The sequence below is a fragment of the Gordionus sp. m RMFG-2023 genome, chromosome 4, assembly GCF_954871325.1.
Source record: "Gordionus sp. m RMFG-2023 chromosome 4, tfGorSpeb1-WG-v2, whole genome shotgun sequence".
Lineage (NCBI taxonomy): Eukaryota > Metazoa > Nematomorpha > Gordioida > Chordodea > Parachordodidae > Gordionus > Gordionus sp. m RMFG-2023.
The window spans coordinates 17,769,877-17,796,495 of record NC_088778.1 but is presented as its reverse complement, the minus strand read 5'-3'; the positions used below and the strand labels follow the sequence as shown (position 1 = coordinate 17,796,495).

At 25.8% G+C, this 26,619-nt stretch overlaps 1 protein-coding gene across 3 annotated transcripts in view; it reads right to left on the bottom strand.

Moving 5' to 3' along the window:
- Window positions 1-26,619, bottom strand: part of LOC135928505 (neutral alpha-glucosidase AB-like) — a 72,832-nt gene that overhangs the window by 38,941 nt on the left and 7,272 nt on the right. For all 3 annotated transcript variants that reach the window (XR_010572360.1, XM_065464967.1, XM_065464968.1), the window contains exons 9-11: window positions 21,503-21,642; window positions 21,063-21,268; window positions 7,375-7,601 (exon numbers count right to left, since the gene is read on the bottom strand). Coding sequence is in view for 2 of the 3 variants with exons in the window: in XM_065464967.1 (XP_065321039.1) it covers window positions 7,375-7,601; window positions 21,063-21,268; window positions 21,503-21,642 (573 nt within the window). In the remaining variant the exon portion in view is untranslated. The remainder of the gene's footprint in view (window positions 1-7,374; window positions 7,602-21,062; window positions 21,269-21,502; window positions 21,643-26,619) is intronic.

The window sequence follows — 26,619 nt, the reverse complement described above, 5'->3', positions numbered from 1 at the left end:
ACAAGGACATCTTCCATCTAAATATAATTATTTCGAATCTTGGCCTAGATCCTATTACTAATAGTTCCTAAAATATAAGTGGTAAAAAAAATTCGCAAAATAACCTTTTTGAAAAAACAATTTGTAAAATCGAGATAAAAAAATGGATTAATGATAAAAATAAAAATTAGGTGATTTTTTAATAAATATTAAAGATTATTTTATAAATAATGTGGTTTAGTTTAAGTTATAAATTTTCGATCTGAACATATGCTTCGCTATTCGATTATTTCTAAATTTAATAAAAAATTAAATTGGGACAGCCAGGTTTAGTAATTGGAATTTTAAATAAGAGAATATTTTTTTATGGCGCTCTCATAAGATAATTAATTTTTATTAAAATAATTATTTTTTTCCATTTCTACTAAAAATGAGATTATTTAGCCTATTAGATTTTTCCGATTATATTTTATTTGTATAAAAAATTTAAATTTTCGATGTAAATGAATAATAAAATATTAAATTTAAAGAAATTCTGATAGCAAACACATGGAACTTTCAAGTTCAAAATTTATAACGTAAATAAGGAGTTGGGCAGCACCGGGATTTGTATCTTGTAATAAATATATTTTTAATAAGATACCCGTTATTGTATAAAAAATCTTATATCTTCTCAATTTTTTTTGACATAGAATAAAGATACTTTTTTATTTTTGTTTAAAAAATTTAATAATGCCAAATAACCTTAGTAAATTCTTTTATTAATATTTCCCTCTTTCCTGTTGTCATAATTTAAAAATATTGGTAAAATATAAAGTATAAAAAAATCATCTTGAAAACCTAAGACTAATATCAATATAGATAAAACTATAGCAGATAATGTAAAAGTTTATAGAGTTGGTCATTTTAGATAAACTAATTGCTACAGTTATAGAAAACGCCAATTTTGTCAAGTCGTTTATTAAATAGTGTAAAATTAAATGATCTTGACATTGATTGTAATAATCTCTAGGAATTTAGTTAAATTAATTATGGTGTGAGTTGAGTACATACTTTTTTCATTAAACGATTCTTGGAAGGATTTAAAGTTGTGGGAAAATGTTAAAAATATAAAGTGCAGGTGGAAAGCCCAAATCTTCAGAAAAGCTAAAAGATAACAGGTTCAGTTAACTTCCATGTATAGCTAAGTGTAATATACGATATTATAACTTCATTGTTCAAATATAAATAACATTCAAATTTATTATTTGAAAATTTCTACTTCAACTTTAAAAGATATGAATATTATTTATGTTGAAGAGTACTGTAAAGTTTTAAACCTGGTAACAATTGCATTAAAAGGATAGAGTAGTACATTTTATAGAGAATTCGTGCCCATACTATTAGTGATTAAAAGGAGTTTAGTTAAACTTGAAAATTCAGGTTCGCAATACTGTCTACTTTTATTAAAAGCTGTTCAAAATTGTATGGGCAAAAGATTTAAGAATTTTTCCACACTTTAAGAACTCATAGATTGAGTCAGAATATTAAAAAAATACCTCCAAATATATATAAGAAGGCTAAATGTAGTGATACATAATTAAACTAACACTAGATTAAGAATACAACCAAGAAAATTTTAATTATTTCTCTTTTGGTGAAACAAATGTTTTTGAGTTTAATAATAAAAATAATATTGAGTTCGAGGTTTTGAATTGGATTATCTTAAAGATCGTAAAAATACATTGGACACGATTATTACCATTCCATTAAGATTTTTTAAAATATAATACTAAAATACCATCAGCGCTTCAGTTGATTATTTAGTTGTGGCAAAATATTAAATAGTCCGAAACGGCTAAAGCCTTTTAAAAATTCATTATTTTTTTAAAATAATTATGATTTAAATACACTAAAAATTAACTCAATAAATTTTAAAATAATCTATTAAGTAAATTTATATTTCAATTCATAATAATAAGTAGTCTGCCTTGCACTAATGCAACGAAAGAGCTAAAATTAATGTCAATGTTTGATTATGTAATCACCTCATCAATACATATGATAATTTTAAATATAATCTTATCAGAGTTGTTAACGGTCTTTTTTAAAAGGAGCTAGCTCCCGCTACTGACTTTTTAAAAGGAGCGTGTACCCACTCCAAATTGGAAAAAGGAGGACCGCTTCTTAGCCGCTTTTTTTATTTTAATTTTTATAATAATCTTCTAGCATTCAATTTGATTGAATCCAAAACAATCTTCTAAATTATTGGAGAGTGATTTCTGTGTGATTGTAAATATATTAGGTTATGAAACTTGCTTTCTTATAAAATTAATTAATTTATTTTTAAATTCTCTATTTTGATCCATCCGAATCCAATTTCGGATGAATAGCAGCTAATAAACAGTTTGCAATAAAGTTATTTAAAAATATACAATTTATTTTCATTTATAAATCTTTTAAGTTTCTATTCTATCTGAAAAATCATTTAACTTAGAAGTGAGTCTATAGATAGTTTAAGTTATAAACCCCATATCAATATGAAGCTTACCTTCAGGGTTTTGCCAAAAGTTTCATAGTTTATAATTTATTTATTTCGAAAAGAATAATTAACGTTTATATTGATATACCCGGCCATATTCTTTAATAATTTAACGTCCCTGGGGGGGGGGTTAAAGATTGCAGTTTTCGGCTTAAATTTTATCTAACAATACCATGGAATTCTATTATGAATTCCATTCTGTAAACATATTTTGTTATTTCATAATTCCTGACATTTCTTGAGTAAGCTTTGTTTCTAAACTTTCTCAGCATCAACTATGACCACTAAATTTTTATCGTAGCAGGCATATCTTGAATGCTGTGGAAAAAACTCATAACTTTCTGGCTTATAAATTATTCGGCAGTTTTTTTAAATAAGAAATATGCAGTTCAAAATGAGCAGTATTTAAATTAAATAAACAATATAAAAATCATTTATTAGATATTTTAAAATTTTGGTCAGTAAATAACTAATTTTCAAGTTTTTTATTAACACTTCGGCAGTATTAAAATTATATGGGCAATTTAAAAATTATTTTTGTTTCATTAAGAAAATATATTTACAATTACACTGAAAATATTCTCCAATAATTTAGAAGATTGTTTTAGATTCAATCAAATTGAATGCTAGAAGATTATTATAAAAATTAAAATAAAAAAAAGAGGCTTCCTCCCTTTTTCAATTTGGAGTGGGTAAAGTTGAAGTAGCAAATTTCAAATAATAAATTATGTTATATATATTTGAACAATGAAGTTAAAATATCGTATATTCCACTTAGCTATACATGAAAGTTAACTGAACCTGTTATCTTTTCTGAAGATTTGGGCTTTCCACCTGCATTTCATATTTTTAACATTTTCCCATCACTTTATAATAAATACATCCAAGAATCGTTTCATGAAAAAAGTATTGTACTCACACCATAATTAATTTAACTAAATTCCTAGAGATTATTATAATCATTGTCAAATTTAATTTTACACTATTTAATAAATGACTTGACAAAATTGGCGTTTTCTATAACTATAGCAATTAGTTTATCTAAAATAACCAACTCTATAGACTTTTACATTATCTGCTATAGTTTTATCTATCTTGATATAGGTCTTAGGTTTTCAAGATGATTTTTTTTATACTTTATATTTTACCGATATTTTTAAAATAGAAAAGAGAGAATATTAAAATTAATAAAAGAATTTACTAAAAATAAAGTTATTTGGGATTATTAAATTTTTTAAACAAAAATAAAAAAGATGTCAAAAAAATAGAGAAGATACAAGAATACAAATACAGACAGGTATCTTATTAAAAATATATTTATTACAAGATACAAATCCCGGTGCTGCCCAACTCTTTATTTACGTTATAAATTTTGAACCTGAAAGTTCCATGTGTTTGCTATCAGAATTTCTTTTAATTTAATATTTTATTATTCATTTACAATCTATTTAATAAAATAAAATTTCGAAAATTTAAATTTTTACAAATAAAATATAATCGGAAAAATCTAATATATTGCTAAATACTCAATTTAATAGAAATAGATAAAAATAATTATTTTAACAAAAATTAGTTATCTTATGAGAGCGCTATAAAAAATTATTCTCTTATTTAAAAAACCAATTACCAAACCCAAAATTAGTTATCTTATGAGAGCGCCATAAAAAATTATTCTCGTATTTAAAATCAATTACTAAACCCATGGCTCTCCCAATTAAATTTTTTCTTACAAATTGATATAATGTAAGTTAATAATACAATATTAAATTTAGAAATAATCGAATAGCGAAACACATGGAGTTTTCAGATCGAAAATTTATAACTTAAACAAAACCACATCATCATTATAAAAAAATCTTTAATATTTAATAGAAAATCACCTTTTAGAAGAGAAAAAAAATATTTATTGTAGGGTGGAAATTTTATTTCATCGATTTCAATATCTTTAGCGTCTGATAACATCGCTATATCGTCATACATGGTTTATGTTTCATGATTTTAAAAAAATGAAGGGAATAAAATATAAATAAAATAACGGCTTATAGAATATATAAACAGTTTCATTGTATCTAAAATCCTTTATTAACAAAGAGTCTATTATCTGGATTCTTTTTTTTTTGAGTGCAAGCCCAACTCTTCGTAAATATAACTCGCACCATGAATATAAAAAAAATCCTTTATAAAAGGTCTTTGTTGATAAAGATCGAATCAAAAGATCGCCGATCCTGGATTCGATCTGTCAATTTTCTCGGATTTAAGATCCTGACCTTAAATTGTGGATCGTGTTCGAGATCATTTTTTTAAATATTCGATCCCGATCCTTTTAAAAATTTTAAATTTAAATATTATTTTAAAAAAAATATCTATCTACATCATATTTTATCAACCACCATACCTGATTTTATATTTCAACAATTTCCCAAATTTTTTGTAAGAACAAGTTATATTTATTTATTTATTAATTATATTATAATATAAATTCTAGGTTTAAATAATGTCCTCCATTATAGATTTAGAAGATGATACATCTACTTCTATTGATGTGACAGCAGATATAAATGAGAATGAGAATCTTTTACCATTTCATAATTTACGTAAGTATTTTACTTTAGACGGATGGAAGTAACCATACAATGATCTATGCAAAATGCTCTTTACGCAAAAACAAAATATCTTCTTCAAAGATTAGCTGTTCAAATTAAAGAGGCATTTAGAAGTGATTAATTCTTTTAAAAATATAATTTTTATTATTTGTGAAGATCATAACAATATGCATATAATAAAAATTATAGATCTTCTTCACTATATGATGACAGTAATATATTGGCATCAATAATTCACCCAAAATTTAAGCTCAATTGGCATTTTATTAATGTAACACAAAATTTGTTTCTAAAAGAAAGGTTAATTGCCCATTTAGAAAATATACAAAGTCAACCATATGCAGATCCTTCAAATGAATGCATGGATCGATACCTTTTTTGAGAAAAACTCGTCACAAAATGCTCTTTCCATTAATAATTTTTTTTATTCTAATGATGATTCAGTGAATATTTTTAATAATTATGTTAATTAAAAAAAGACATTTATTGAATATAACACATCTTAACCATCAAGGTTTAGTAAAGCTAAACATGTACTTAATGAAAAAAGTGGTTTTAAATGATAATAATTTAGAAAAAATTTTATTATTAAAGGCTAACTTAATTATAATAAATATATTCTAATTGTTATACTTATATTATAATTCAATTACATATTTATTTATTTTTTATATTAGTTAATTTTGCATCGATCAGAAATTTAAATAGAAAAGGATCGTGATCCTTTTTTTAAAAAAAGATCGTGATGGGGATTCGATCTTTTTAAAAGGATCGATTAAGGGTCTTTAGTATATTTTAACTTCTCAATTTTTTAAATCCTATTTTTCAAAAATTTAACATTTTTGACTATTGATATCTCATGAACTATTCATACAAGGCTAAAATTTTGGATCTTTCTAATGATGTTATCCCAGTTTGTAAAATTTTATCAAAATTAAAAAAGTCGGGTTGTAAACTTATCGATTTGATATGGAATTACCCTTTAAATACATCCAAAACGGGTAAAGACTAAATTCTGGTCTAGAGGCCTGAACTCTCAAGTCTACTCAAATTCGCTTTCCACACCGCTCCTCAAGGATGTAGGCTTGAACGGTTGTATCCAAATACCTATTTGATCACATTCTTATAAGCGACAAATAGCTTAGCTCGGTCAAAGATTCCAGAACTTATCACTCTGATAAAACTTTGATCACCGAATCTTAAGGGCTAAAATAAACATAAGGACAGAATCTAAAATGTCCCAAAACGAACCCATTAAAGCAGGATTTTTAAGACAAACTATCCAATTGATTTTTAAGATATCCACATATGTTAACTTAATGAACACTATTAAAAGGTTCAAAAGATCCTAAGAAAGAATGAAACACAAGAATGAGCCTCATCAAAAACCTCTCACATCTGGCAAATCATTATATCATTATCTACCAAATGTCGGAAGCCACTGAGGCTAGATAATAAATTAGACGAGTTACAAAACTGACAAACTAATTCTTTTCAAAATAAATTCTAGCAATTAATGCAATTTTAGTTATATGCCCCCAGGTAATTTTTAGGATACCAGAAATAAATAATATCTGACCTGATTTTTATAATGATAATTCCCGTTCAGCAATTTACTCCAGCAAGCATAATTTCAATTAAATATCCTCTTTGATACGTTTAATCTTGAATAATTAAAAATAAATATTCCAAAAGCTGAACTTTACACAAATCGAGCCTATAAACAAATTTAAAACTCAGCAATATAGAATTTGTTATTTTCAATATCTAAGTTCTTACGTTGTAAATACAGAATACAACGTTAAATATGCAATTTAAGGCTTCTTAAATCCATTTGGAGATCAAATTAACCATAGAGCTTAAAATATAATAAAACCAGTTGCTTAACAAAAACAATACTCTTATACGGGCCGAAAACATGTGTTAAAATACTTGTCCTCGATCTAGTCGCTTTACAAACAAATCGCCTTCAATTTAATATACATAGGGGTAAAAAAGAAAATACAAAATTTCGAATTAATACCCCTACAAAAAATCAAACGAGATTCCAGTACACATACTCTTAGACGGACCATCGGAGTTTTTGTCACATCATAAAGAAATAACATCTTTATGGTTGCAGCAAACAACTGTACACTATATTGGTAATCGATCAAACCCATCTATTCCTCCAACTATGAGAAAAATAGGTTCGCAGCTAAAGTAAAAAATAATAAAGACAAATTCAATGTCGAAAATATTATTAGATTTGATTTTTTAAATTTAACTAACCACATACAAGGCATATAAATTATGCAGAGAGCGATGTTCGACCGTATCCTTTAAATGTAAACAGTCTTTAGGCATAGTGACCTCGGGTCCACTAAAGACGGAAGGTTCATTCATATCATTCCAAAGAAAGACATCTTCCGTTGTAGTGTTAAATTCTTTAAAATCAAATTTAGAGGCCCACCAATCTCTCACGTCCTTCCTAGCAAAGTCTGGGTATTTTGAGTTGCCTAAAATTATATTTGAAAAATAGGAAAATGGTTAATTCTTCAATCGGTTATCAAAAAAAATTTTAATATACAATTCAATAAAATAATTTGATGTATAAAAACATGAAAATTATGAAATAGAAAAGTATTCTGGCAAGGATTATGATCACATTTAATCTTCCTAAAAGTAAAGGCAACAAATTTCAATTTTTTTGCCGACTTGAGCAAAACATCATAAAAACTGTTGGAGAATTTATAATCTCAAACATTGTTGAATTATAAGAAACGGTTGAGTTCTCAAAACCAGCACCACTAATGACAAAAAAATGATGAAATATTCACAAGCAGTGCTAAATCTAAATATATTATATACGTAAAACTCCAAGAAGCAAATCTAGGTTGGGACATTTCATAACAAAAGTTGAACAACCAAAATAAGCTGTATACCAAAATGAAACTGAAAGCATTTATGCAAGTGTAAAATTAGAGTTAAAATTCACAGTTACAATTCAATTTTAACGGTCAAGAAAGCTGATAGGTCTAAAATTTTCCCAAATCCCAATCAAGGATATAATTTATGTATCAAAGACTTCATAATATATAATTATGAGGGTTTGTTAATATCATAAGTAAGTCTTTTTAAAAAAGATTTCTAGTATTTAAAACTATAAAATATTAACTAAGGTGCTAAAATTTAAGACCGATCTGGTGTTCAGACCTGCTCTGAGTACCATTCAAAATATTGATCCCCCCAAAACTTGACACCAGGGTGCAACGGAGGCAACAAAATCTTATTTTTAGAAACAGGGATATTTACGCGATTTTTTTCAAGAACGTTGGGACGATCCTCCCATTCAGATACTGTATAATGTTTTAGAGTTTCTCTGGAATTCTAGAGACAAAGAAAACACGAATGCTTGGTGTAGCCTAACTGAAGGACCGTCAGGATTGCGATCATTTTGAGATCACATCTTAAATTCGTAAATGGAATATATTTTTGTCAATAAATATTTCATATGATTCATTTAACTGGTTGGAATAGGCGATGGGAATTGATGGCTTAAAATTTCCGTTATGAAGCAAAACTGCTTTCAAGCTGTTTTTGCTTGAATCGATGAACAAGCGCCATCATCGGGCACCAATTCAATATTAAGTTGTAAAAAAAGTTGACCTAGATTGTTGGAATAGTATAAAAAAAATTCGTAAGAGAATAAATTTTTAAACGATGCTACACGGAATCGGTATGAAGTTCGAACTCCATTTTTTAAATTTTAAAATCATTAAGCCTTGAGGCTAAAAATTCGGACTTTCTTTTTGAAAGTTGTAAATTTCTGGTTATGTCATTTAGTTGCTCTTGTGACATAAATGGCGAATCCTCTTCGGGATGATACTCAAGATCAATATTGTCATGGTCCTGGCAACGTAATAATTTTTTGACCTATGTTAATAAGTTAAAAAAATTTAGTGAGGATGTGACATCGATAAGTGACAATTTTCCATGCTACATCTTATGAATTTTTAATTTAACATGTTTACAATCTGTATTTTCATTTGCGTCAAAAATAATTCAAAAAACTTTTAAAATAACGATTATGACAATTGTCACTTATATAGGGTACATACTCACTGAAATTTTATTTAAACCTATTTTCGTCAAAAAATTTAAAAATTATGACAATTGTCACTTTTTTATTGCACATCTTCGTGAAATATTAATTAAACATGTTTACAATCTATATTTTTATCCATTTTTGTCAAAAAATTCAAAAAACTTTAAAAGTAACGATTATGACAATTGTCGCTTATTTAGGGTATATCTTAATTGAAGTTTCATTTAAGCATGTTAGCAATACTTATTTTAGCCCCATTTCGTTCAAAAAAATTTAAAAAGCATTAAAAATTACGATTATAACAATTGTCATTTTTATATGATACATCTTAATTGAAATTTTAATTTAGCATGTTAAAAATACATATTTTTGCCCACTAGCGTCAAAATAAATCTAAAATTTTATAAATACCGATTATGATAATTGCCATTTTTCCAAGGAACATCTCCATTGATTTTATAATTTAACATCAATACAATATAAATTATATTTCTACCCTTTTGTGTCAAAAAATTTATAAAATGTTAAAAAATAACGAATATGGCAATTAGCAAACTAATATTTTTAAATAAAATTCAGGCCGGGTCGGGTCGGGCCTTGGTAAATTTTTAAATATATTAATATTATTTATTAATTTTATAATGAATTTTTTGTGTAAAATAAAAATATTTAATTTTATTTATAGAACTAGACGCCATATAACATATTTCTTTTATTTTAAGTAATTATAAAAATTAATTTCTATATTTAAATAAATTCGGGCCGGGTCGGTAAATTTTCTTTAAAAAAATTTCGGGTTCGGGTGGAAGGGCCTAAACATTTTTAAAAAAATTCGGGCCGGGCCGGGCTTGAAAATTAGGCCCGATGCAGATCACTAATGACAATTGTCATATTAAAATATTAACCTTAAAAATATCATAAAATAATATAAAAATGTTTAATATAATATTTTTAAAAAATTATTTAGAAAAAAACGACCTCTTTTAATATACTTGAAAAAATAGATAATTTTACAAAAATGATAAAAGATTTCACATAAAGATTGTTTATTTATATAATAAAATTCACAAAAGAATTCCTCAAGAAAGAAAGAAAGAACGTTTAAGAGAAGAGAAGAGAAGAGAAGAGAAGAGAAGAGAAGATTTAAAATTCTTATCAAATCAAAATATCTTTTTAACTTCAAAAAATTTTTTGCTTAAAATTTTAGGCGTGAAAATCACTAATAAATTGTAACAAAAATAATATACAATAGATGCATATAAAAACATTAAATATAAATAAAATAAATTATTTTACTAAGAATAAATAAATAATTAATGCTAGGCATATCTTATGGAACGCTGACGGATGATTAGCCGATGCAGAATTTTTGACTAATTTAGTTATAGCCGATTTTTAGGGTATCGCGTCATTACAGAGAAACCATAACAGAGAAAACAAAAATAGAGAAACTTTTACAGAGAAAACAATAATAGAGAAACTTTTACAGAGAAAACAATTATAGAGAATGTCGATTATAGAGAATAATTTTATAGAGAATAATTTTATAGAGAATGTATTTTACAGAGAAATTTTTATAGAGAAAGCAATTATAGAGAATGGCGTTTATAGAGAAAGATTTTACAGAGAATGATTTTACAGAATGATTTTATAGAGAATGATTTTACAAAGAATGATTTTATAGAGAATGATTTTACAGAGAATGATTTTATAGAGAATCTATTTTATAGAGAATGTATTTTTATAAATAATTATTTTATAGAGAATGTATTTAATAGAGAATTATATAAAGAATTTTATTTAAAGAATATGATTATTTTATAAAAAATGTTATATCCAGGGATTCGAACCGAACCCGGAGAAGTGAACCCGGGTTTTTAGAAAAAAACTATGAACCCGAACCGAACCTGAACCCCATTTATAAAATTTTCAAAACCCCGAACCGAACCCAAGAATTTTATTTGAACCCGGGTTCAACCGGGTTCAGTGTATTATTTAAAATCATATATTAATATATGTAAATACAAATATTATATTTTCAAATTTCCAATTAAATGAAGTGTTAATAAATTTTAAACAACTTAATTAATTTATGCCATTTTTAAATTTATTCTCGATTCCTATTGGAGTGTTAAAAAATTTTAAACAATTGAATTAATTTACGCCATTTATTTTTAAATTTTTATCTTATTATTCTTAAAGATTATTAATTAGAAGAAAATGGTTAACAAATCAAAGTAAAAATTATTATATTGTTAATTTAAAAAATTCTAAACATCTAACTTAAAAATTGTTAAATGTAGGGCAGTTTTTGTGAACTTATTAAAATGATTTTAAAATTTATATATGCTAATCATTTATTTTTGGTTCAGATTAATTTTTACAAGATATTAATGAAGTGCATATTATAAATGAAATTAAATTTATAAATATCTCTTTTTTAATTCTGAAATCATTGCTATTTTTTATAGATTTAAGATTAAAGATAAAGTCATATTTGATAAGCATACCCTTAATACAATAGAAAAAAAATCAATATGTTCATATTGCAAAGTAAAAATGTCTGGTAATCACTTGTCAAATTTAGAAAGACACCTGAAAAGAAATCACAACAATGAATATTTAAATTATTTAAATGAAAAAACCAAATATCAGGAATTGTTATTGGCAAAAAAACCTAAAATTAATATAGAAACCTTTTTTCCAAAAAAGCATATAAGTATAAATATATCATCTAATGATTTGATGAGTTCTATACTAGAATTTGTTACTGTAAATGACCGGCCTTTATCAATTATTGAAGATTCGGGATTTCAAAGAATTATAAATCCACTCCTATCTGGGCTCAATTTAGTTATAAACAAAGAAAATTTATCCAGAACTCTTAATAAAGCAGCCCAATCAATTAGAGACAAAATATCGAGAGAGGTAGAAGGAAAATTAATAAGTATAAAAGTTGATGCAGTTCAACGACTAGATAGGTCAATTCTTTGTGTAAATATTCAATTTATATCAAAATCCATTATAAATTTGAGGACTCTTGGAATTGTAGAGCTGAAAGAGAGATGTACAGGAGAATATATAAAAGAGAATATATTAAAAACTTTACTAAAATTTAAAATTAATATTGAACAAATATACACAATTACTTCTGATAATGGTTGTAATTTTTTTAAGAGCTATAAAGCTCCTGCAACCTGTAACTGATTATGATATAAGGAGTGAATCAGCAGATGAGGAAAATATGGATGTAAATGTATATAAATATATTGATGATATACAAAATACTTTTTTATCAACTATTATATCCTATCCGATTTATAGTGTACGGTGTGCAGCTCACACACTTCAGCTGGCACTTCAAGATGCTATAAAATTATCACCTATTGTGGAAACCATTGCAAAAGCTAGGAGCCTAAATTTAAAATTAAGACATCCCACTTACCAAAAGTTATTAAAAAATATGAAACTCCCTAAGCTTGTGTTAGATTGCCACAGATGGCATTCAACCCATGATGTTAGAAAGGCTGATTTTACTAAAACCCAATATCGAAGATTTTTTTTCAGAGCAATCTGATTATTTATTGACTGAAGATTGGAAAGAGATAATAACGATTGTTGAAATTTTAGAACCGCTAAAAATCGCAACCAAACAATTCCAATCTGAACAGTTAACACTGACAGATTTTTATGCAGCATGGTTAAGATGCTGCATCGAACTGGAAAAAAATCCAAACCATTTTGCTCAATTACTATATTCTTGTCTTAAGAACAGAGAAGAAAGGTTTATAAAGAACGAAATTCTCTTAGCTGCCATATACCTGGACCCAAGATACAAGGTTAATTAAAAGCTTAGTAAATTAATTATTTTAGATTTATATTAAAATTGTTATTTTATGGAATATTTAAATATAAACAATATAAATCCTTAAATATTACAGGTATTACTTAGTGATGATGATAAGATTTGTGCGAAAACAACGCCGATTTTATCTGATGATATTAGTTCCGATGAAGTTATCAAGAAGATGATTTAGAGAAATTGATACAACTTAAAGAAAGGCAGGAGAAAATACTTAAAAGAGGGCCAACGATTGCTGAGAAAAGTATTGGAACAATAATTATTGGATTTAGCGATTATAAAAGATTAGATAAGAAGGAAAATATTTTGCATTTTTGGGAGTCTGCTAAGCTGGAACACCCTGAATTATATATTTTATCTAAAATCTTATTTGCTGTTCCTGCAACCCAAGTTAATTTATCATATTTTCACATATAAATACATTTAACATAGGTTAGCGTTGAAAGATCTTTTTCACATTTGAAATTCATTCTTTCACCACATAGATCGAGGATGAGTGAACAACTCTTGGAAGATATTATGCTAATACGTCCAAATAAAATTTTTAAAATTGATACATGACTATATGATTTGTATTTTTAACTATATTTGCCTATAAATAAAATAAAGAATTTATTTTTTATATCAAATTTTGTCTAGTTTTTTATTATGATTTAAATATAGAATTTTTTTTATCAACTCAAAAATTCTTGAACCCGAACCGAACCAAACCCGGGTTCAAAAATATTTCCCTGAACCGAACCCGAACCGAACCCACCTTTATTTATTATACCCCGAACCGAACCCGAACCGAACCCGGGAAAAAATTTTGTCGGGTTCGCATCTATCTATATAATATATAACATTTTTATGTAATTATTACTTAGGCTCTACATAATCATAGGGGAAAAAATTACAGTATTTGACATATATTAAATATTAGAATTAATCATCTGCATCGGGCCTAATTTTTCAAGCCCGACCCGAATTTTTTTTAAAAAAGTTTTGCCGGCCCTGCACGAACCGCAAATTTTTTTAAGAAAATTTACCGGCCCGTTTCAAACTTATTTAAATAAAGATATTAATTTTTACAATTACTCAAAAAAAGACATATTTGTTATATATATAGTCTAGTTCTATAAATAAAATCAAATATTTTTATTTTACATAAAAAATTTAATTAAAATTGATAAATTTAAAATGTATTTATAAAAATTTCCAAGGCCCGGCCCGAATTTTATTTATAAATATTTGGCCTGAGCCCGGCCCGTTTAGGGGCTCGGGCCTACTTTTGCAGATCTCTAATTAAAATTACCTTATATAAGCGAATAATTGGGTAGTTTTTGAGTTATTACAATCGGTTCAGAAAATTATTTGCTTATCTTTGCACAAGGTTTTTCGATTATTAGATGAATTAATGGTAGAATAAAATTTTGACATGACTTGTAAGGAATTTTAAGAAATTTATATTTAAAGATAAGAATACAAAATAAAATAAATAGGGTTGTTAAAAGTTACTTTGGCAATGTAATGCAACTAGTTAAGTTAGTAGTTAAATTTGGGGAAATATAACAAGTTACATTTCTTTTTTAAATTAACTAGTCACTAGTTACAATTATTTTTAATGGATAGTAGATTCAGGGCTAGCCGGATCGATTAAATTACTTTAAATCGAATATATATAATATATTTATATTAATATAAATTCATTGACTAAGATTAAAATCACATAATAATGTGGAATGTAAAAAAATTATTACAAATTTAATATTATTTAATTATATTTATTAAGATATATAAATAAATTAAGTAACTAGTTAAAATGTAGCCAGCTATAGTTACGAATTTGTAAATGTAACTAGTTAATGGTAACTACTAAATTTGACAACACAAATGTAATGAATTTCATTTATAAGCTTTTTTATCTTCAGAAAAATTTATTTTAGTTCTTATATTATTATTTTTCCTAAAATTTTAAATTATAGATGGGACACACGGATAATCCATTCTTTAGTTAAAAGTTATTTGTCACTAAGCGATGAACCTTGATCGTACAATACCTGTATGTGGTATATCAAAATATTTTTATAACAGTGAATGTGTTTATCAATTGAAAACAATCTAGGTTATTCTATATAAAAAACATTCTCTATCATTGTTTTCTCTATAAAAGTTTCTCCATAATTGTTTTTCAATGTTTGTCACTAAAGACCATTTTATTTAAGTAATTATTCAATTATATCTTTTTAAATTTTGATAAATTTTTTTTTAAATTATGGCAGAATTTATTTTAAGTAGTTGAAATAATCAGTTTCTACTTTTGATTTTTACCTATTTCAAAAAGAAAAAACATTTAACCAAACCACCTTATGGAGATGTATTCAATTCCATGTGGAAGAATGCAGTGGACGTGCCAGAACTAAGAACGGAATACCTATATTCCACAATCAAAAGCATAACCATTACCAGACATTGCAAATATTGATGCAAGAAGAGAGATAAATAGAATTAAACAACAGGCATCTAGTTCTCAATATCTGCCCAATAATATAATGGCCGATATATCTAGTAATTAGCCGCCACTGAAAGAATGCCCAGTTGTTCCTTAATTAAAAGAACAATTCAAAAAAAAGACGCCAAGTAGGAAGAGCGCCTGCCTTTCCCATGAGTCTGATTGACTATATGACCAAGTATAATGAGCAATTTTTGTTATATGATAGTGGTCATCATGATCACCGATGTATCATATTTTCAACCATCAAAAATTTACAATTTTTATCAACATGCGATAAATGGTATGCAGATGGCACATTTAAGACATGTCCTGCTCTCTTCCAGCAAATATACACCATCCATGGGATGAAACCATATACCAATATCCCCGCTATTTATGTTCTAATGAGATCATCTAGGTCTATTTTATAAAAACTTCATAAACAAATGGTATTAATCATATTCTTAAAGTTACATCCAAAGTAACTTTTAACAACAATATATATTTTATTTAATTACCAAAAATCAATTTCGTAAAATTCCTTATAAATCATGTCAAAATTTGGTTCAACGTTTCGTGACAAATATAACTTTTAACTAAAGAATGAGTTATCCGTCTATAATTTAAAATTTTTAGGAAAAATAATAATATAAGTAAGAACTAAAATAAATTTTGCTGAAGATAAAAAAAGCTTATAAATGAAAAAATTAAGTAATTACCATTAACTAGCTACACACTTACAAAATCGAGTATCTGGCTACATTTTTTAGAAAAGTAACTAGTTACTTAATTTATATATATCTTAATAAATATAATGATTGTAAAAATTCAAAAACTACCCAATTATTCGCTTATATAAGGTAATTCTAATATTTAATATTATATCAAATAATGTAATTTATTTTCCATATGACTATGTTAAGCCTAAGTAATAATTTCCCAAAAATGTTATATATTATATAGATAAAACATATTTTGTAAAATTCTTTATAAAATAATTCTCTATAAAATACATTCTTTATAAAATTATTCTCTATAAGTGCATTCTCTATAAACGTCATTCTCTATATAAAACTTTATAAAATATTCTCTATAAACGACAGTCTCTATAATTGTTTTCTCTATAAGTGCGTTCTCTATTTTTGTTTTCTCTATAAAAGTTTCTCTGTAAAATACATCTGTAATGGTTTCTCTGTAATGACGTGGAACCGATTTTTAGGCTTAGCCTATTAAGTTTAGCCAATTTTTTCACTCAAAATATCGGCTAAGCCGTCTTGTAATTCGGCCAAAATTAGTCGATTACGCATCAAACCAAATACTTCATAAACATATTTTATAACAAATAATGGAAAATTTTACATCTAAAAAAATAAATTTCTAAATCATACCTCTTCATACATCGTTAAATAAAGGTAAAATTTATTATTTATCCGTCATTGAATAAATGAGAAAATTCTGATTCCCCGTCATTTTTGACGGGCTATCAGCTAGTATTATTATATTTTCCATTAATATTTTTACTTAATATTTAAATATGATAATAAAAACATTAGAAGAGTTTCATCTTTTTAAACGCCCTTTATAATTGATCTCTTTATGCCTAGATTATAAAAAACTAAATAAAAATTAAATTCCCCATGTTTTTTTTATCGGAAATACAACGACACTTAATATTTTTAAAATATTTTTGCATTTTCTTGAAGAATTTTGAGGGATAAAATGATATATAATTTGCAACTTTAAACCAAAAAATTTGAGTAATTTGGATTCATTAAAAGAGGAAAAGGCTCTCATCGAACTTTGAAGGTCCATATCTAGGTATATTTGGCTAGAGAATTAAAATTTACTTGTATAAAATACACAATCTACTCAAGCTTCATGCTAAGTTTCATCCATATTAAAATCGTCCGAAAATCACGTTATTTCCGTCGATCAACCATGGAATTACCTAGTGTTGTTAAAACGCCACGAGTCGTGACCCCGACTCAAAGTTCGGGTCGTTTTTTTCGACCTAGACCCGTCCAAGCCGAAAAAACGACCTCGACCTAAAATATGGGTCGTTTTTTTTAACTCAGAGTTGAAGTTTGGGTCGTTTTTTACGACTCAGACTTGAAGTTTGGTCGTTTTTTCGACTCAGACTGAAGTTTATTTTTTAAGGCAAATATGTAAAAATATATTTTGCAAACATGTTAAATTAAAATTTCAATGAAGATGTACCATAGGAAAGTGACAATTATCATAATCGTCATTTTTAAACTATTTTGAATTTTTTTAAGGCAAATGGGTTAAAATATATTTTGTAAACATGTTAATAAAATTTCATTGAAGATTATCCATTTGCCTTAAAAAAATTGAAAAAAGTTCAAAAATGACGATTATGACAATTGTCACTTTCCTATGGTATATCTTCACTGAAATTTTAATTAACATATTTACAAAATATATTTTTACCCATATTTGCCTTAAAAAATTCAAAAAAGTTTAAAAATGACGATTATTGCAATTGTCACTTTCCTGTGGTACATCTTCAATGAAATTTTAATTTAACATGTTTACAAAATATATTTTTACCCATTTGCCTTTAAAAAATTCAAAAAAGTTCAAAAATGATGATTATGACAAATATATTTTTACCCATTTACCTTAAATATTCAAAAAAGTTCAAAAATGACGATTATAACAATTGTCACTTTTCTATAGTACATCTTCAATGAAATTTTAATTTAACATGTTTACAAAATTTATTTTTACCCATTTGCCTTAAAAAAATTCAAAAAAGTTCAAAAATGACGATTATAACAATTGTCACTTTTCTATGGTACATCTTCAATGAAATTTTAATTTAACATGTTTACAAAATTTATTATTACCCATTTGCTTAAAAAAATTCAAAAAAGTTCAAAAATGACGATTATGACAATTGTCTTTTCTATAGTACATCTTCACTGAAATTTTAATTTAACATGTTTACAAAATATATTTTTACCCATTTGCCTTAAAAAAATTGAAAAAAGTTCAAAAATGACGATTATGACAATTGTCACTTTCAAGGTACATCTTCAATGAAATTTTAATTTAACTTGTTCACAAAATATATTTTTACCCATTTGCCTTAAAAAAATTGAAAAAAGTTCAAAAATGACGATTATGACAATTATCACTTTCCTATGGTACATCTTCACTGAAATTTTAATTTAACATGTTTACGAAATATATTTTTACCCATTTGTCTAAAAAAAATTCAAAAAAGTTCAAAAATGACGATTATGATAATTGACACTTTCCTATGGGACATCTTCAATGAAATTTTATTTTAACATGTTTGCTACCCAGTCTAATAAAAATCGTAAAAAGTTCAAAAAAGTTACGATTATGACAGTTGTCACTTTCCTATGGTAGATCTTCACTAACTTTTAATTTAAGATGTTTGCAAAATATATTTTTACACATTTGCCTTAAAAAATAAACTTCACAGCTCAATTTGCATTTTGCTCAAAGTGCCCCATTTTTCGATATCTCAGGCGCTGTTCGGAGTTGGATTCTTTTCTTAATTATAATATATGCAAACTCATTAAAAATCTGAGGGGGTAGAGCTGAAACTCATGTTGAATTGTTTTGCAACATGTATTCTTATCTCTATTTAAAAACCAATATTTGAATTATTCAAATCGAATAATTTACATTTCATATATTTGTTATTTTCGAAACGAATTGAATATTCGATTTGTTTATGAAATAGGCTTAATGAGTAGTTAAGTAACTGGCGCTAGACGCCTTTTCAATTTCAATCGCCATATTTTATTCAGAAATTTAAAACATTTCATAGAAATTTGTCGAAGCAATCAAATGTTAATATGCACCAATATAAATAAATAAATATAAGATGTGTGAACTATTTAATATCTCTAAAATTATCTCAAAAAGCTATCCTACCATTGATGAAACTATACCTGGCTTATAATTTAGGGATAAAATATATGAATTAAATACTCTGAACAAGTTACAAACATTTTAAGTGACTTATAATTTAGGGATAAAATATCTAAATTAATAACTCTGAACAAGGTTACAAACATTTTATCGGGTATCTTTTTGTGAATTTCATTTTGAACAAAAAATAAATACATCAGTCAATTCAATTCAACCAAATTTTATTACGATTATAGATGAAAAGAAAAAAATTTGACTGTGTCGATATTAAATATAGGATCGGTGCCAATTATTAGCGCTTTAAAAAAGTATCGGCACGGGTCGATATTTTCATTGTTTATGATATATTATATTTATATTAATTTTACTTTATATACATATTAATAAAGATATAAACCAAAACTCCATTTGTAATGTTTTTAGCATTTTTTGGAAAGTTAACATAAGATTTTGGCCAAAAAAATTATGTGCGCTTGGAGATTTTTCCCATAGATGATAGAAAGGCTCGGCCATCTATTGGCGAAATTTTCAAGCATAGGTAATAATATTTTAGCTAAAATTTGATTTATGTTTTTAATAGGCTAAATTAAGGCGTTTAATAACACTACAACTATCAATATTGTTCCTATTTAGAATGAGATTAATTTTTGAAGAACAAAAAACAATACACTTGATCATTCATGAAAGTTAGTTGGCTCTTAAAAATAAAAAATAGGATAAAATCCAATATAAATATCGGATCGCTTTTGTAATAAATATCGGATCGGATGGTGCGAACATTTATGGAACGGCACCCTCCATATTTTCAAGGTGGTATCCTGCAAGAGGAAATGAGACAGAAAAGTCAGGCCTGCAATACCATATGGAAAGAAACCATGCTTCTAAAACTGAAAATCGATATATATTAATTTAAATTTCAATATTGAAATTGTATGCTATGAATGACTATAAAACTAGCGTATATATTTAAAGGTTATGTAACTTCATGCTCAATTCACTTTTGTCTTAAAACTTAGATCAAACATTATAAAAAATTCTTCTTCAATGGCGATTCCCAGGTTTACCCAGGTTGGCTTTTATAATGATAATTCGAAAAAAATATCTTTGAACTTTCAAACATAATGAATGACACGTTAAATTAAAATATAAAAATGAATGAAATAGATTAAGGAAATTTAAAATTAGAAGAAACAAGAGTTTTTTTATATGGAAATCAAAGTAATTCGCTGAGTACTTTAAAATTTTTTACTTTAAAGTATCGAGATTATTCAAAATTAATATAAAAGATAATATTCTTATTGTGCAAACTAGGGTTATTTATTAAAACTAACCAATAAATAAGTCCAAACCTTTCTATCATCTGAGCAAAATCCCCAAGCTTATATAATATTAATTTGGCTAAAATCTTAATATCGACCCGAATCGGGTTTTAACATCTCTAACCTAAAGTATACACTCGAAATATCCATGGAAACTTTATTTTGCAAAGCTCGATTTTTGGCTAGTATGGTTTTAATTAATGTGTACATTTTATCATAAAATTTGGCAGGATATAAAATTTAAAAAAAATAAATAATTAAATCAATTATATAAATAGTAATTTTTACCTGGCCAACACCAGCCCTCATAATCGTTCCGATCCTTTGTTTGGACAAAAAATTTGTCTCGGTTGTTTAATTCGTTATAGATTAAATAAGAGGAGTCCACTTTTATATGGGGATCGATAATTATGACTAATTTTCTACCTTTCGATTTTAAATAATCTATCATTTTCAAAGGATTCGGAAAATTGGAGGTATCCCAGGTGAAATATCTGATATGTATTGTGTAAAACAAAATATAAATATGTGTTTGATAATTATTTTCTTCTTTCTCTCTTTCTTAAAAAACAAATATCTTCAAATGCAGCTGCACCATATCGAAAAAATTTACATGTATATAAATACTTCTATTTAAGAATAAAATTAAATAAAGAAAAATTAAATTAGGAAACTAAATATAATGATAGAGAAATATAATTGATACAAATGTGATTATTTATTTTAACTTCTTCCCATCAGTATATTCGATATCTAGCCATATAAAATCTAGAGGAATATCATATTCGTCATATTTGTTGAGTACATCGGCAACATCATCTTGATTATTATAATTCCACCTGGACTGATGGTAACCCAATGTAGAAATCTAATCAATATATAAAAAAATTATTTGGTCACAAATTATATTCTTAAATTCTGTGTTTTCATAAAAATTAAATTCCAGATGAAACCCATAGGAACCGAAAGAGGTTTTAAATACAACTAATTTACATATGTATTGTTCAAGATTTTGAGGGTTTAATTAATGAATAAAAAGTTTTCCCCCATTACTAATTGACATAGGTTTAAAGGAAGATCCTTCAAACCAGAGTGATATATAAAAACCTGAAACTTTTTAAAATATTTAGGTACAACTCTGGCTACAATACACAAATGTAATGGGAGAAATAAATATATATATACAAGGAGACAGGTAGAAGAGTTTTAATATATTAAAATTTGGAGGATTATGTGATTTAATTTTAATTAATTAAATATAAAATTATTAAAAATTCTAGATATAAAAATGTAGTATCTGTATCTAGATACTATTTTAGAGGTATCTGCATCTGTTTTTAGATACTTTTTAATATACTTTTATATAACCCTTTTTATATTAAAAATAAAAATATTTAATTGAGCATATAATTTAAATAAATATATCAGAAACCTGCAGGCACGGCCCGGCCGTATTTTAAATTTTTAAAATAAAACCGGGCCGAGCCGGGTCGGGCCTGAAAAATTTGTTTTAAAAAATACCCGGGCCGGGTTGTAAAATTTTTTTTAAAAATATACGTGAATTATTATATTCGTCAATTAGATATGGTTATAATGATTATATATAGTTATGTTTAATATAATGTTGGGTAAAAGTTAACACTAGCTAACACTCATAGTATCTATTATAGTTTTACTGCAATGGAATAAATACGCAAAGGATAATAGGTAATAAATACATTATTTTATATAATATATGTTATATTTTTTATTAATTAAAATATCAGTTTTATTTTTTTTATAAATACAATAATAAAAAATTATTTACACAAATTTTTTATATTATCAATTTGTAATATACTAAATATCTCCTTAGAATAAAAATAAATAAATATGTAATGTTGTTAAAAGGCTCGTTTTGAGCCGATTTTTAAAAACGGCTAACACATTATTTTATCCAGAAAAATATTACGTAAGCTTGAAAATTTTGTTCATAAAAGGAGCAAAGGTCTAGTAGACATAAAGTATCGAAATTTCGAGGCTTAGTCTATATTTTTCTGGCGAAAATATTGAGTTAGCCGTTTTTAAAAAATCGGCTCAAAACGAGCCGTTTAACAACATTACATATTACATATTTATTTATTTTTATTCTAAACAGATATTAAGTATATTACAAATTGATATAAAAAATTTGTGTAAATAATTTTTTGAGAATATACTATATTAATTGTATTTATAAAAAAAATAAAACTGATATTTTAATTAATAAAAAATATAACATATATTATATAAAATAATGTATTTATTACCTATTATCCTTTGCGTATTTATTCCATGGCAGGAAAACTATAATTGATACTATGAGTGTTAGCTAGTGTTAACTTTCACCCAACATTATATTAATCATAACTATATATAATCATTATAACCATATCTAATTGACGAATATAATAATTCATGTATATTTTTTAAACGCCGAAAATATGATAAAATACCGAATAGGTGAATTTTTTGTATATACCAGGTCGAATTATTTTTAAAAAATTCTGAGCCTGGCCTAAAAAAAATTTTTTTTTTAAATCCGGACCGGGCCCAAAAAATTTTTCTTAAATATCCGGGCCGGGCCTAAAATTTTTAAACCCGGGTCGGGCCGTGCAATTGGTATCTCTGCAGGTCTCTGAAATATATATTTATAAAATATTAAGACTAATATAATCTAAAAAAATAATGTATAAAATATTAAAACTTATATATAAAATATTAAAACTTATATGTAAAACACTAAAACTTATATACATATAAAAAATATATAAATATTCATTAGATTTTTTTTCCCTCAATAAATATCAGTTCAAGATTGTGAAGGATATTTTTATCGTGTACGTTAAAAAACGTATTGCAAACGCTCAATTTGTTGACACTATAAAGGAATATATAAATTCTTGCTTAGCCATGACGCCCTTAATTATTAAAAACAATACCATTGATGCACAAAATTATTTTAAACAAATAAAATTATTTCGAATTTTTTAAAATAATTTTAGATAATACCCTAACTTTTAATGACTAAATTATAAGTTTAATGTAGAGATTTTCTTAAATAAATGCTCGCTTTAAATGAGAATTTGTTCTAAGGAATGATAAAAAAAGGTATATTATTATCTTGTTTACATATTTTGTCTCATAAAAGGAGTTTTTATTCGAAAACAAGGGCGAACCCTGTAAGTATGATAAAAATTGTGTCTGTATCTGATACGTTTTTACATGATGTATCTGTATCCATTTTAGACTATGTATCTCTATCTATATCCATTTAAAAAGCATCTTCAACTCTGGTTAAATATGTTTAATAATGAATTAAGTAATTATTGATATTACTTACATATTGCACGCAAAACCAGAATATATTTTACATCAATTTATTATAAATTGATGAGGAATTCCATGTCAAATGAGCAAGAAAATCGAAATTTTCGGTCCACCCTTTTCGATTTCTATATAAATTTGTAGAAATTTTGAGGATCAAAGGTTAGAAAAATCAATTATTTTACTTTTACTGATCTTAAATAAATAGTTTTAAATTATAGCTATATTAGTTCGAATATTGACTCTATTAATAATAATTATGAGGGGAAAATCTTGACAATTAATATTTAGAATATATTATGAGCTCCAATTTTTCATTTTTGTTTTCTATTATTCTTTTACTATATTTCTGATAACTTTATTTAAAAATTAGCGCGACTGGATAATTATTTTATAAATATCACGAATAATGTATAAAAATAAATAGATGGCGCTATGTGTGAACGTTTTAATGCAATAAAACCTTATTCATCGTTTAAAATCATTGATTTATATGTATTGAAAAAAAATCTTATAAAATTTTCATAAAAATGAATAAATAATAACAAATATAAAAACTATATTAAAATAAAATTTAAAACCATATAAAAAAATACGAGATATTAAAATCAAAAAATTTCTGGCAAAAATGTAATTTTTTGAAAAAAACCAAAAAAATTGATTTTTTAATTTAAATTGCGATTTAAACCAAATACTAATTATTCAATTAGAGAATTTACAGATTTCGATTGAAAAATATCATACATCATAAATTTTTTTAACCTTAGTATAATATTTCCTTGTAATTAAAAGTTATTGCATCAGGAGATCCGGTCAGGAAATTATTGAAAAAATAAATATTGATAAACCAAGACCTAATTTGATATTTTGGTTAATGAAGAGCCGACTGAAGATGTTGAAAAACTAGTTAACAACTGTATAGGATGTCAAAAACAACGCAGAGGTATTCCAGGTATTGCCGCATACTCGTGGAATTCGTCATCGAAACCCTGGGAAAGGGTATATTTAGATTTGCGATTAGAAAGATTTTATTGCGTGGTAGAAATCGATGTGTACTCAAAATGGATCGAGATCGATAGAATTAGAGATATAACAATTAAGAATTTAATAAATAGAAAATGGGTTATTCAATATAATATTCCATAAATTGTAACCGACAATGGTCCGCAATTTATTATAAATAAATAATTTAATAAATGGTGTAAAAACAAGAATATACAACATATAAAATAACACCGTATCATCCGAGAAGTAATGATTTAGTAGAAAGATGCATTCAGACTATCAAAAATCGATATTTCACAAATAGAGAACAAACGAATAATGGGGGAAAATGCTTAATGAAGGGCTTTAAGTAAAGAAATTCAGAACACTCAACAACGGGGCGAATACCCACAAAACTATTTATGGGAAGGAGACTAAATATATTATTGGACTGGGTCAAACCTTCTTTATTGAAAAATTAGAAACTTCTGTAGTGAAGCCATACATAGATAATTTGGAAAAACGATTTAGTTTGGATAAATCCAATTGGAAAAAGGTGGCATGAAGGAAAGAAAATCAACAAGCTAAATTCTTTTATAGTGTAGAAGAAAAAGAAAAAATAGTACGAAAACACGCCGGCCAACTACGAACAAGGGAAGAACTAGTTGAACCCGAATCAATAATAATAGATGACAATATAACGTTAGGAGAAGACAAAATAGTAGAAACAATTAAACCAATTCAAAGAATTCAAACCCGATATCCAACGAGGGATGGAAAGCAAACAAAAAGATTAATAGATGAACTTGAACTTGGTGGGAAATAAGATGTCATATATTTTAAAATGTTATAATATTCAACGTTATTTGAATAATATGTTTGTTATACAATAATATAACGTATTTATATTTATTATTATATAAAAGGTCAGTTAAATTGAATATTTATAGGATAGTATATATATATATATATACAAGAATTGTGAATAAAAAGACCAATGACCATATATTATGAAGTTTCTTCGAGTTATAAAAAAAAAAATTTCATTTATTTTTTATACTCCATATAAATATACATATATAATTGTAAAAAAATTAAAAATTAATTTATTTATATTTAAAATGTTATATCTAAACGCACAATCATAAAATTTTCTAAAATATCATCTTCAAGATTTCCACGCAAATCTGAAAATATGTAATTCAAAGAAGAAAAAACAGGTTCTACGCTGAGCTAAATTACATAACAATAGTTACTATTTTATTTCATAAAACATCCAATAAATTCATATAAAAAAAATTCAAAATTCAATATAAAAAATATCAATTACAAATAGTATATAAATTATTAAGAAAACACATATTGTAATGTATATAAAAAACTAGATTAAAAAAATATATATATGAAAATTCCAAAATCAAATCACATAAATTTGAATTAAAAATCAAATGTATATAATAATGAATATATGAACGTATAAATAAAGTCTATATTAAAATGCGACAAAAGGAATATG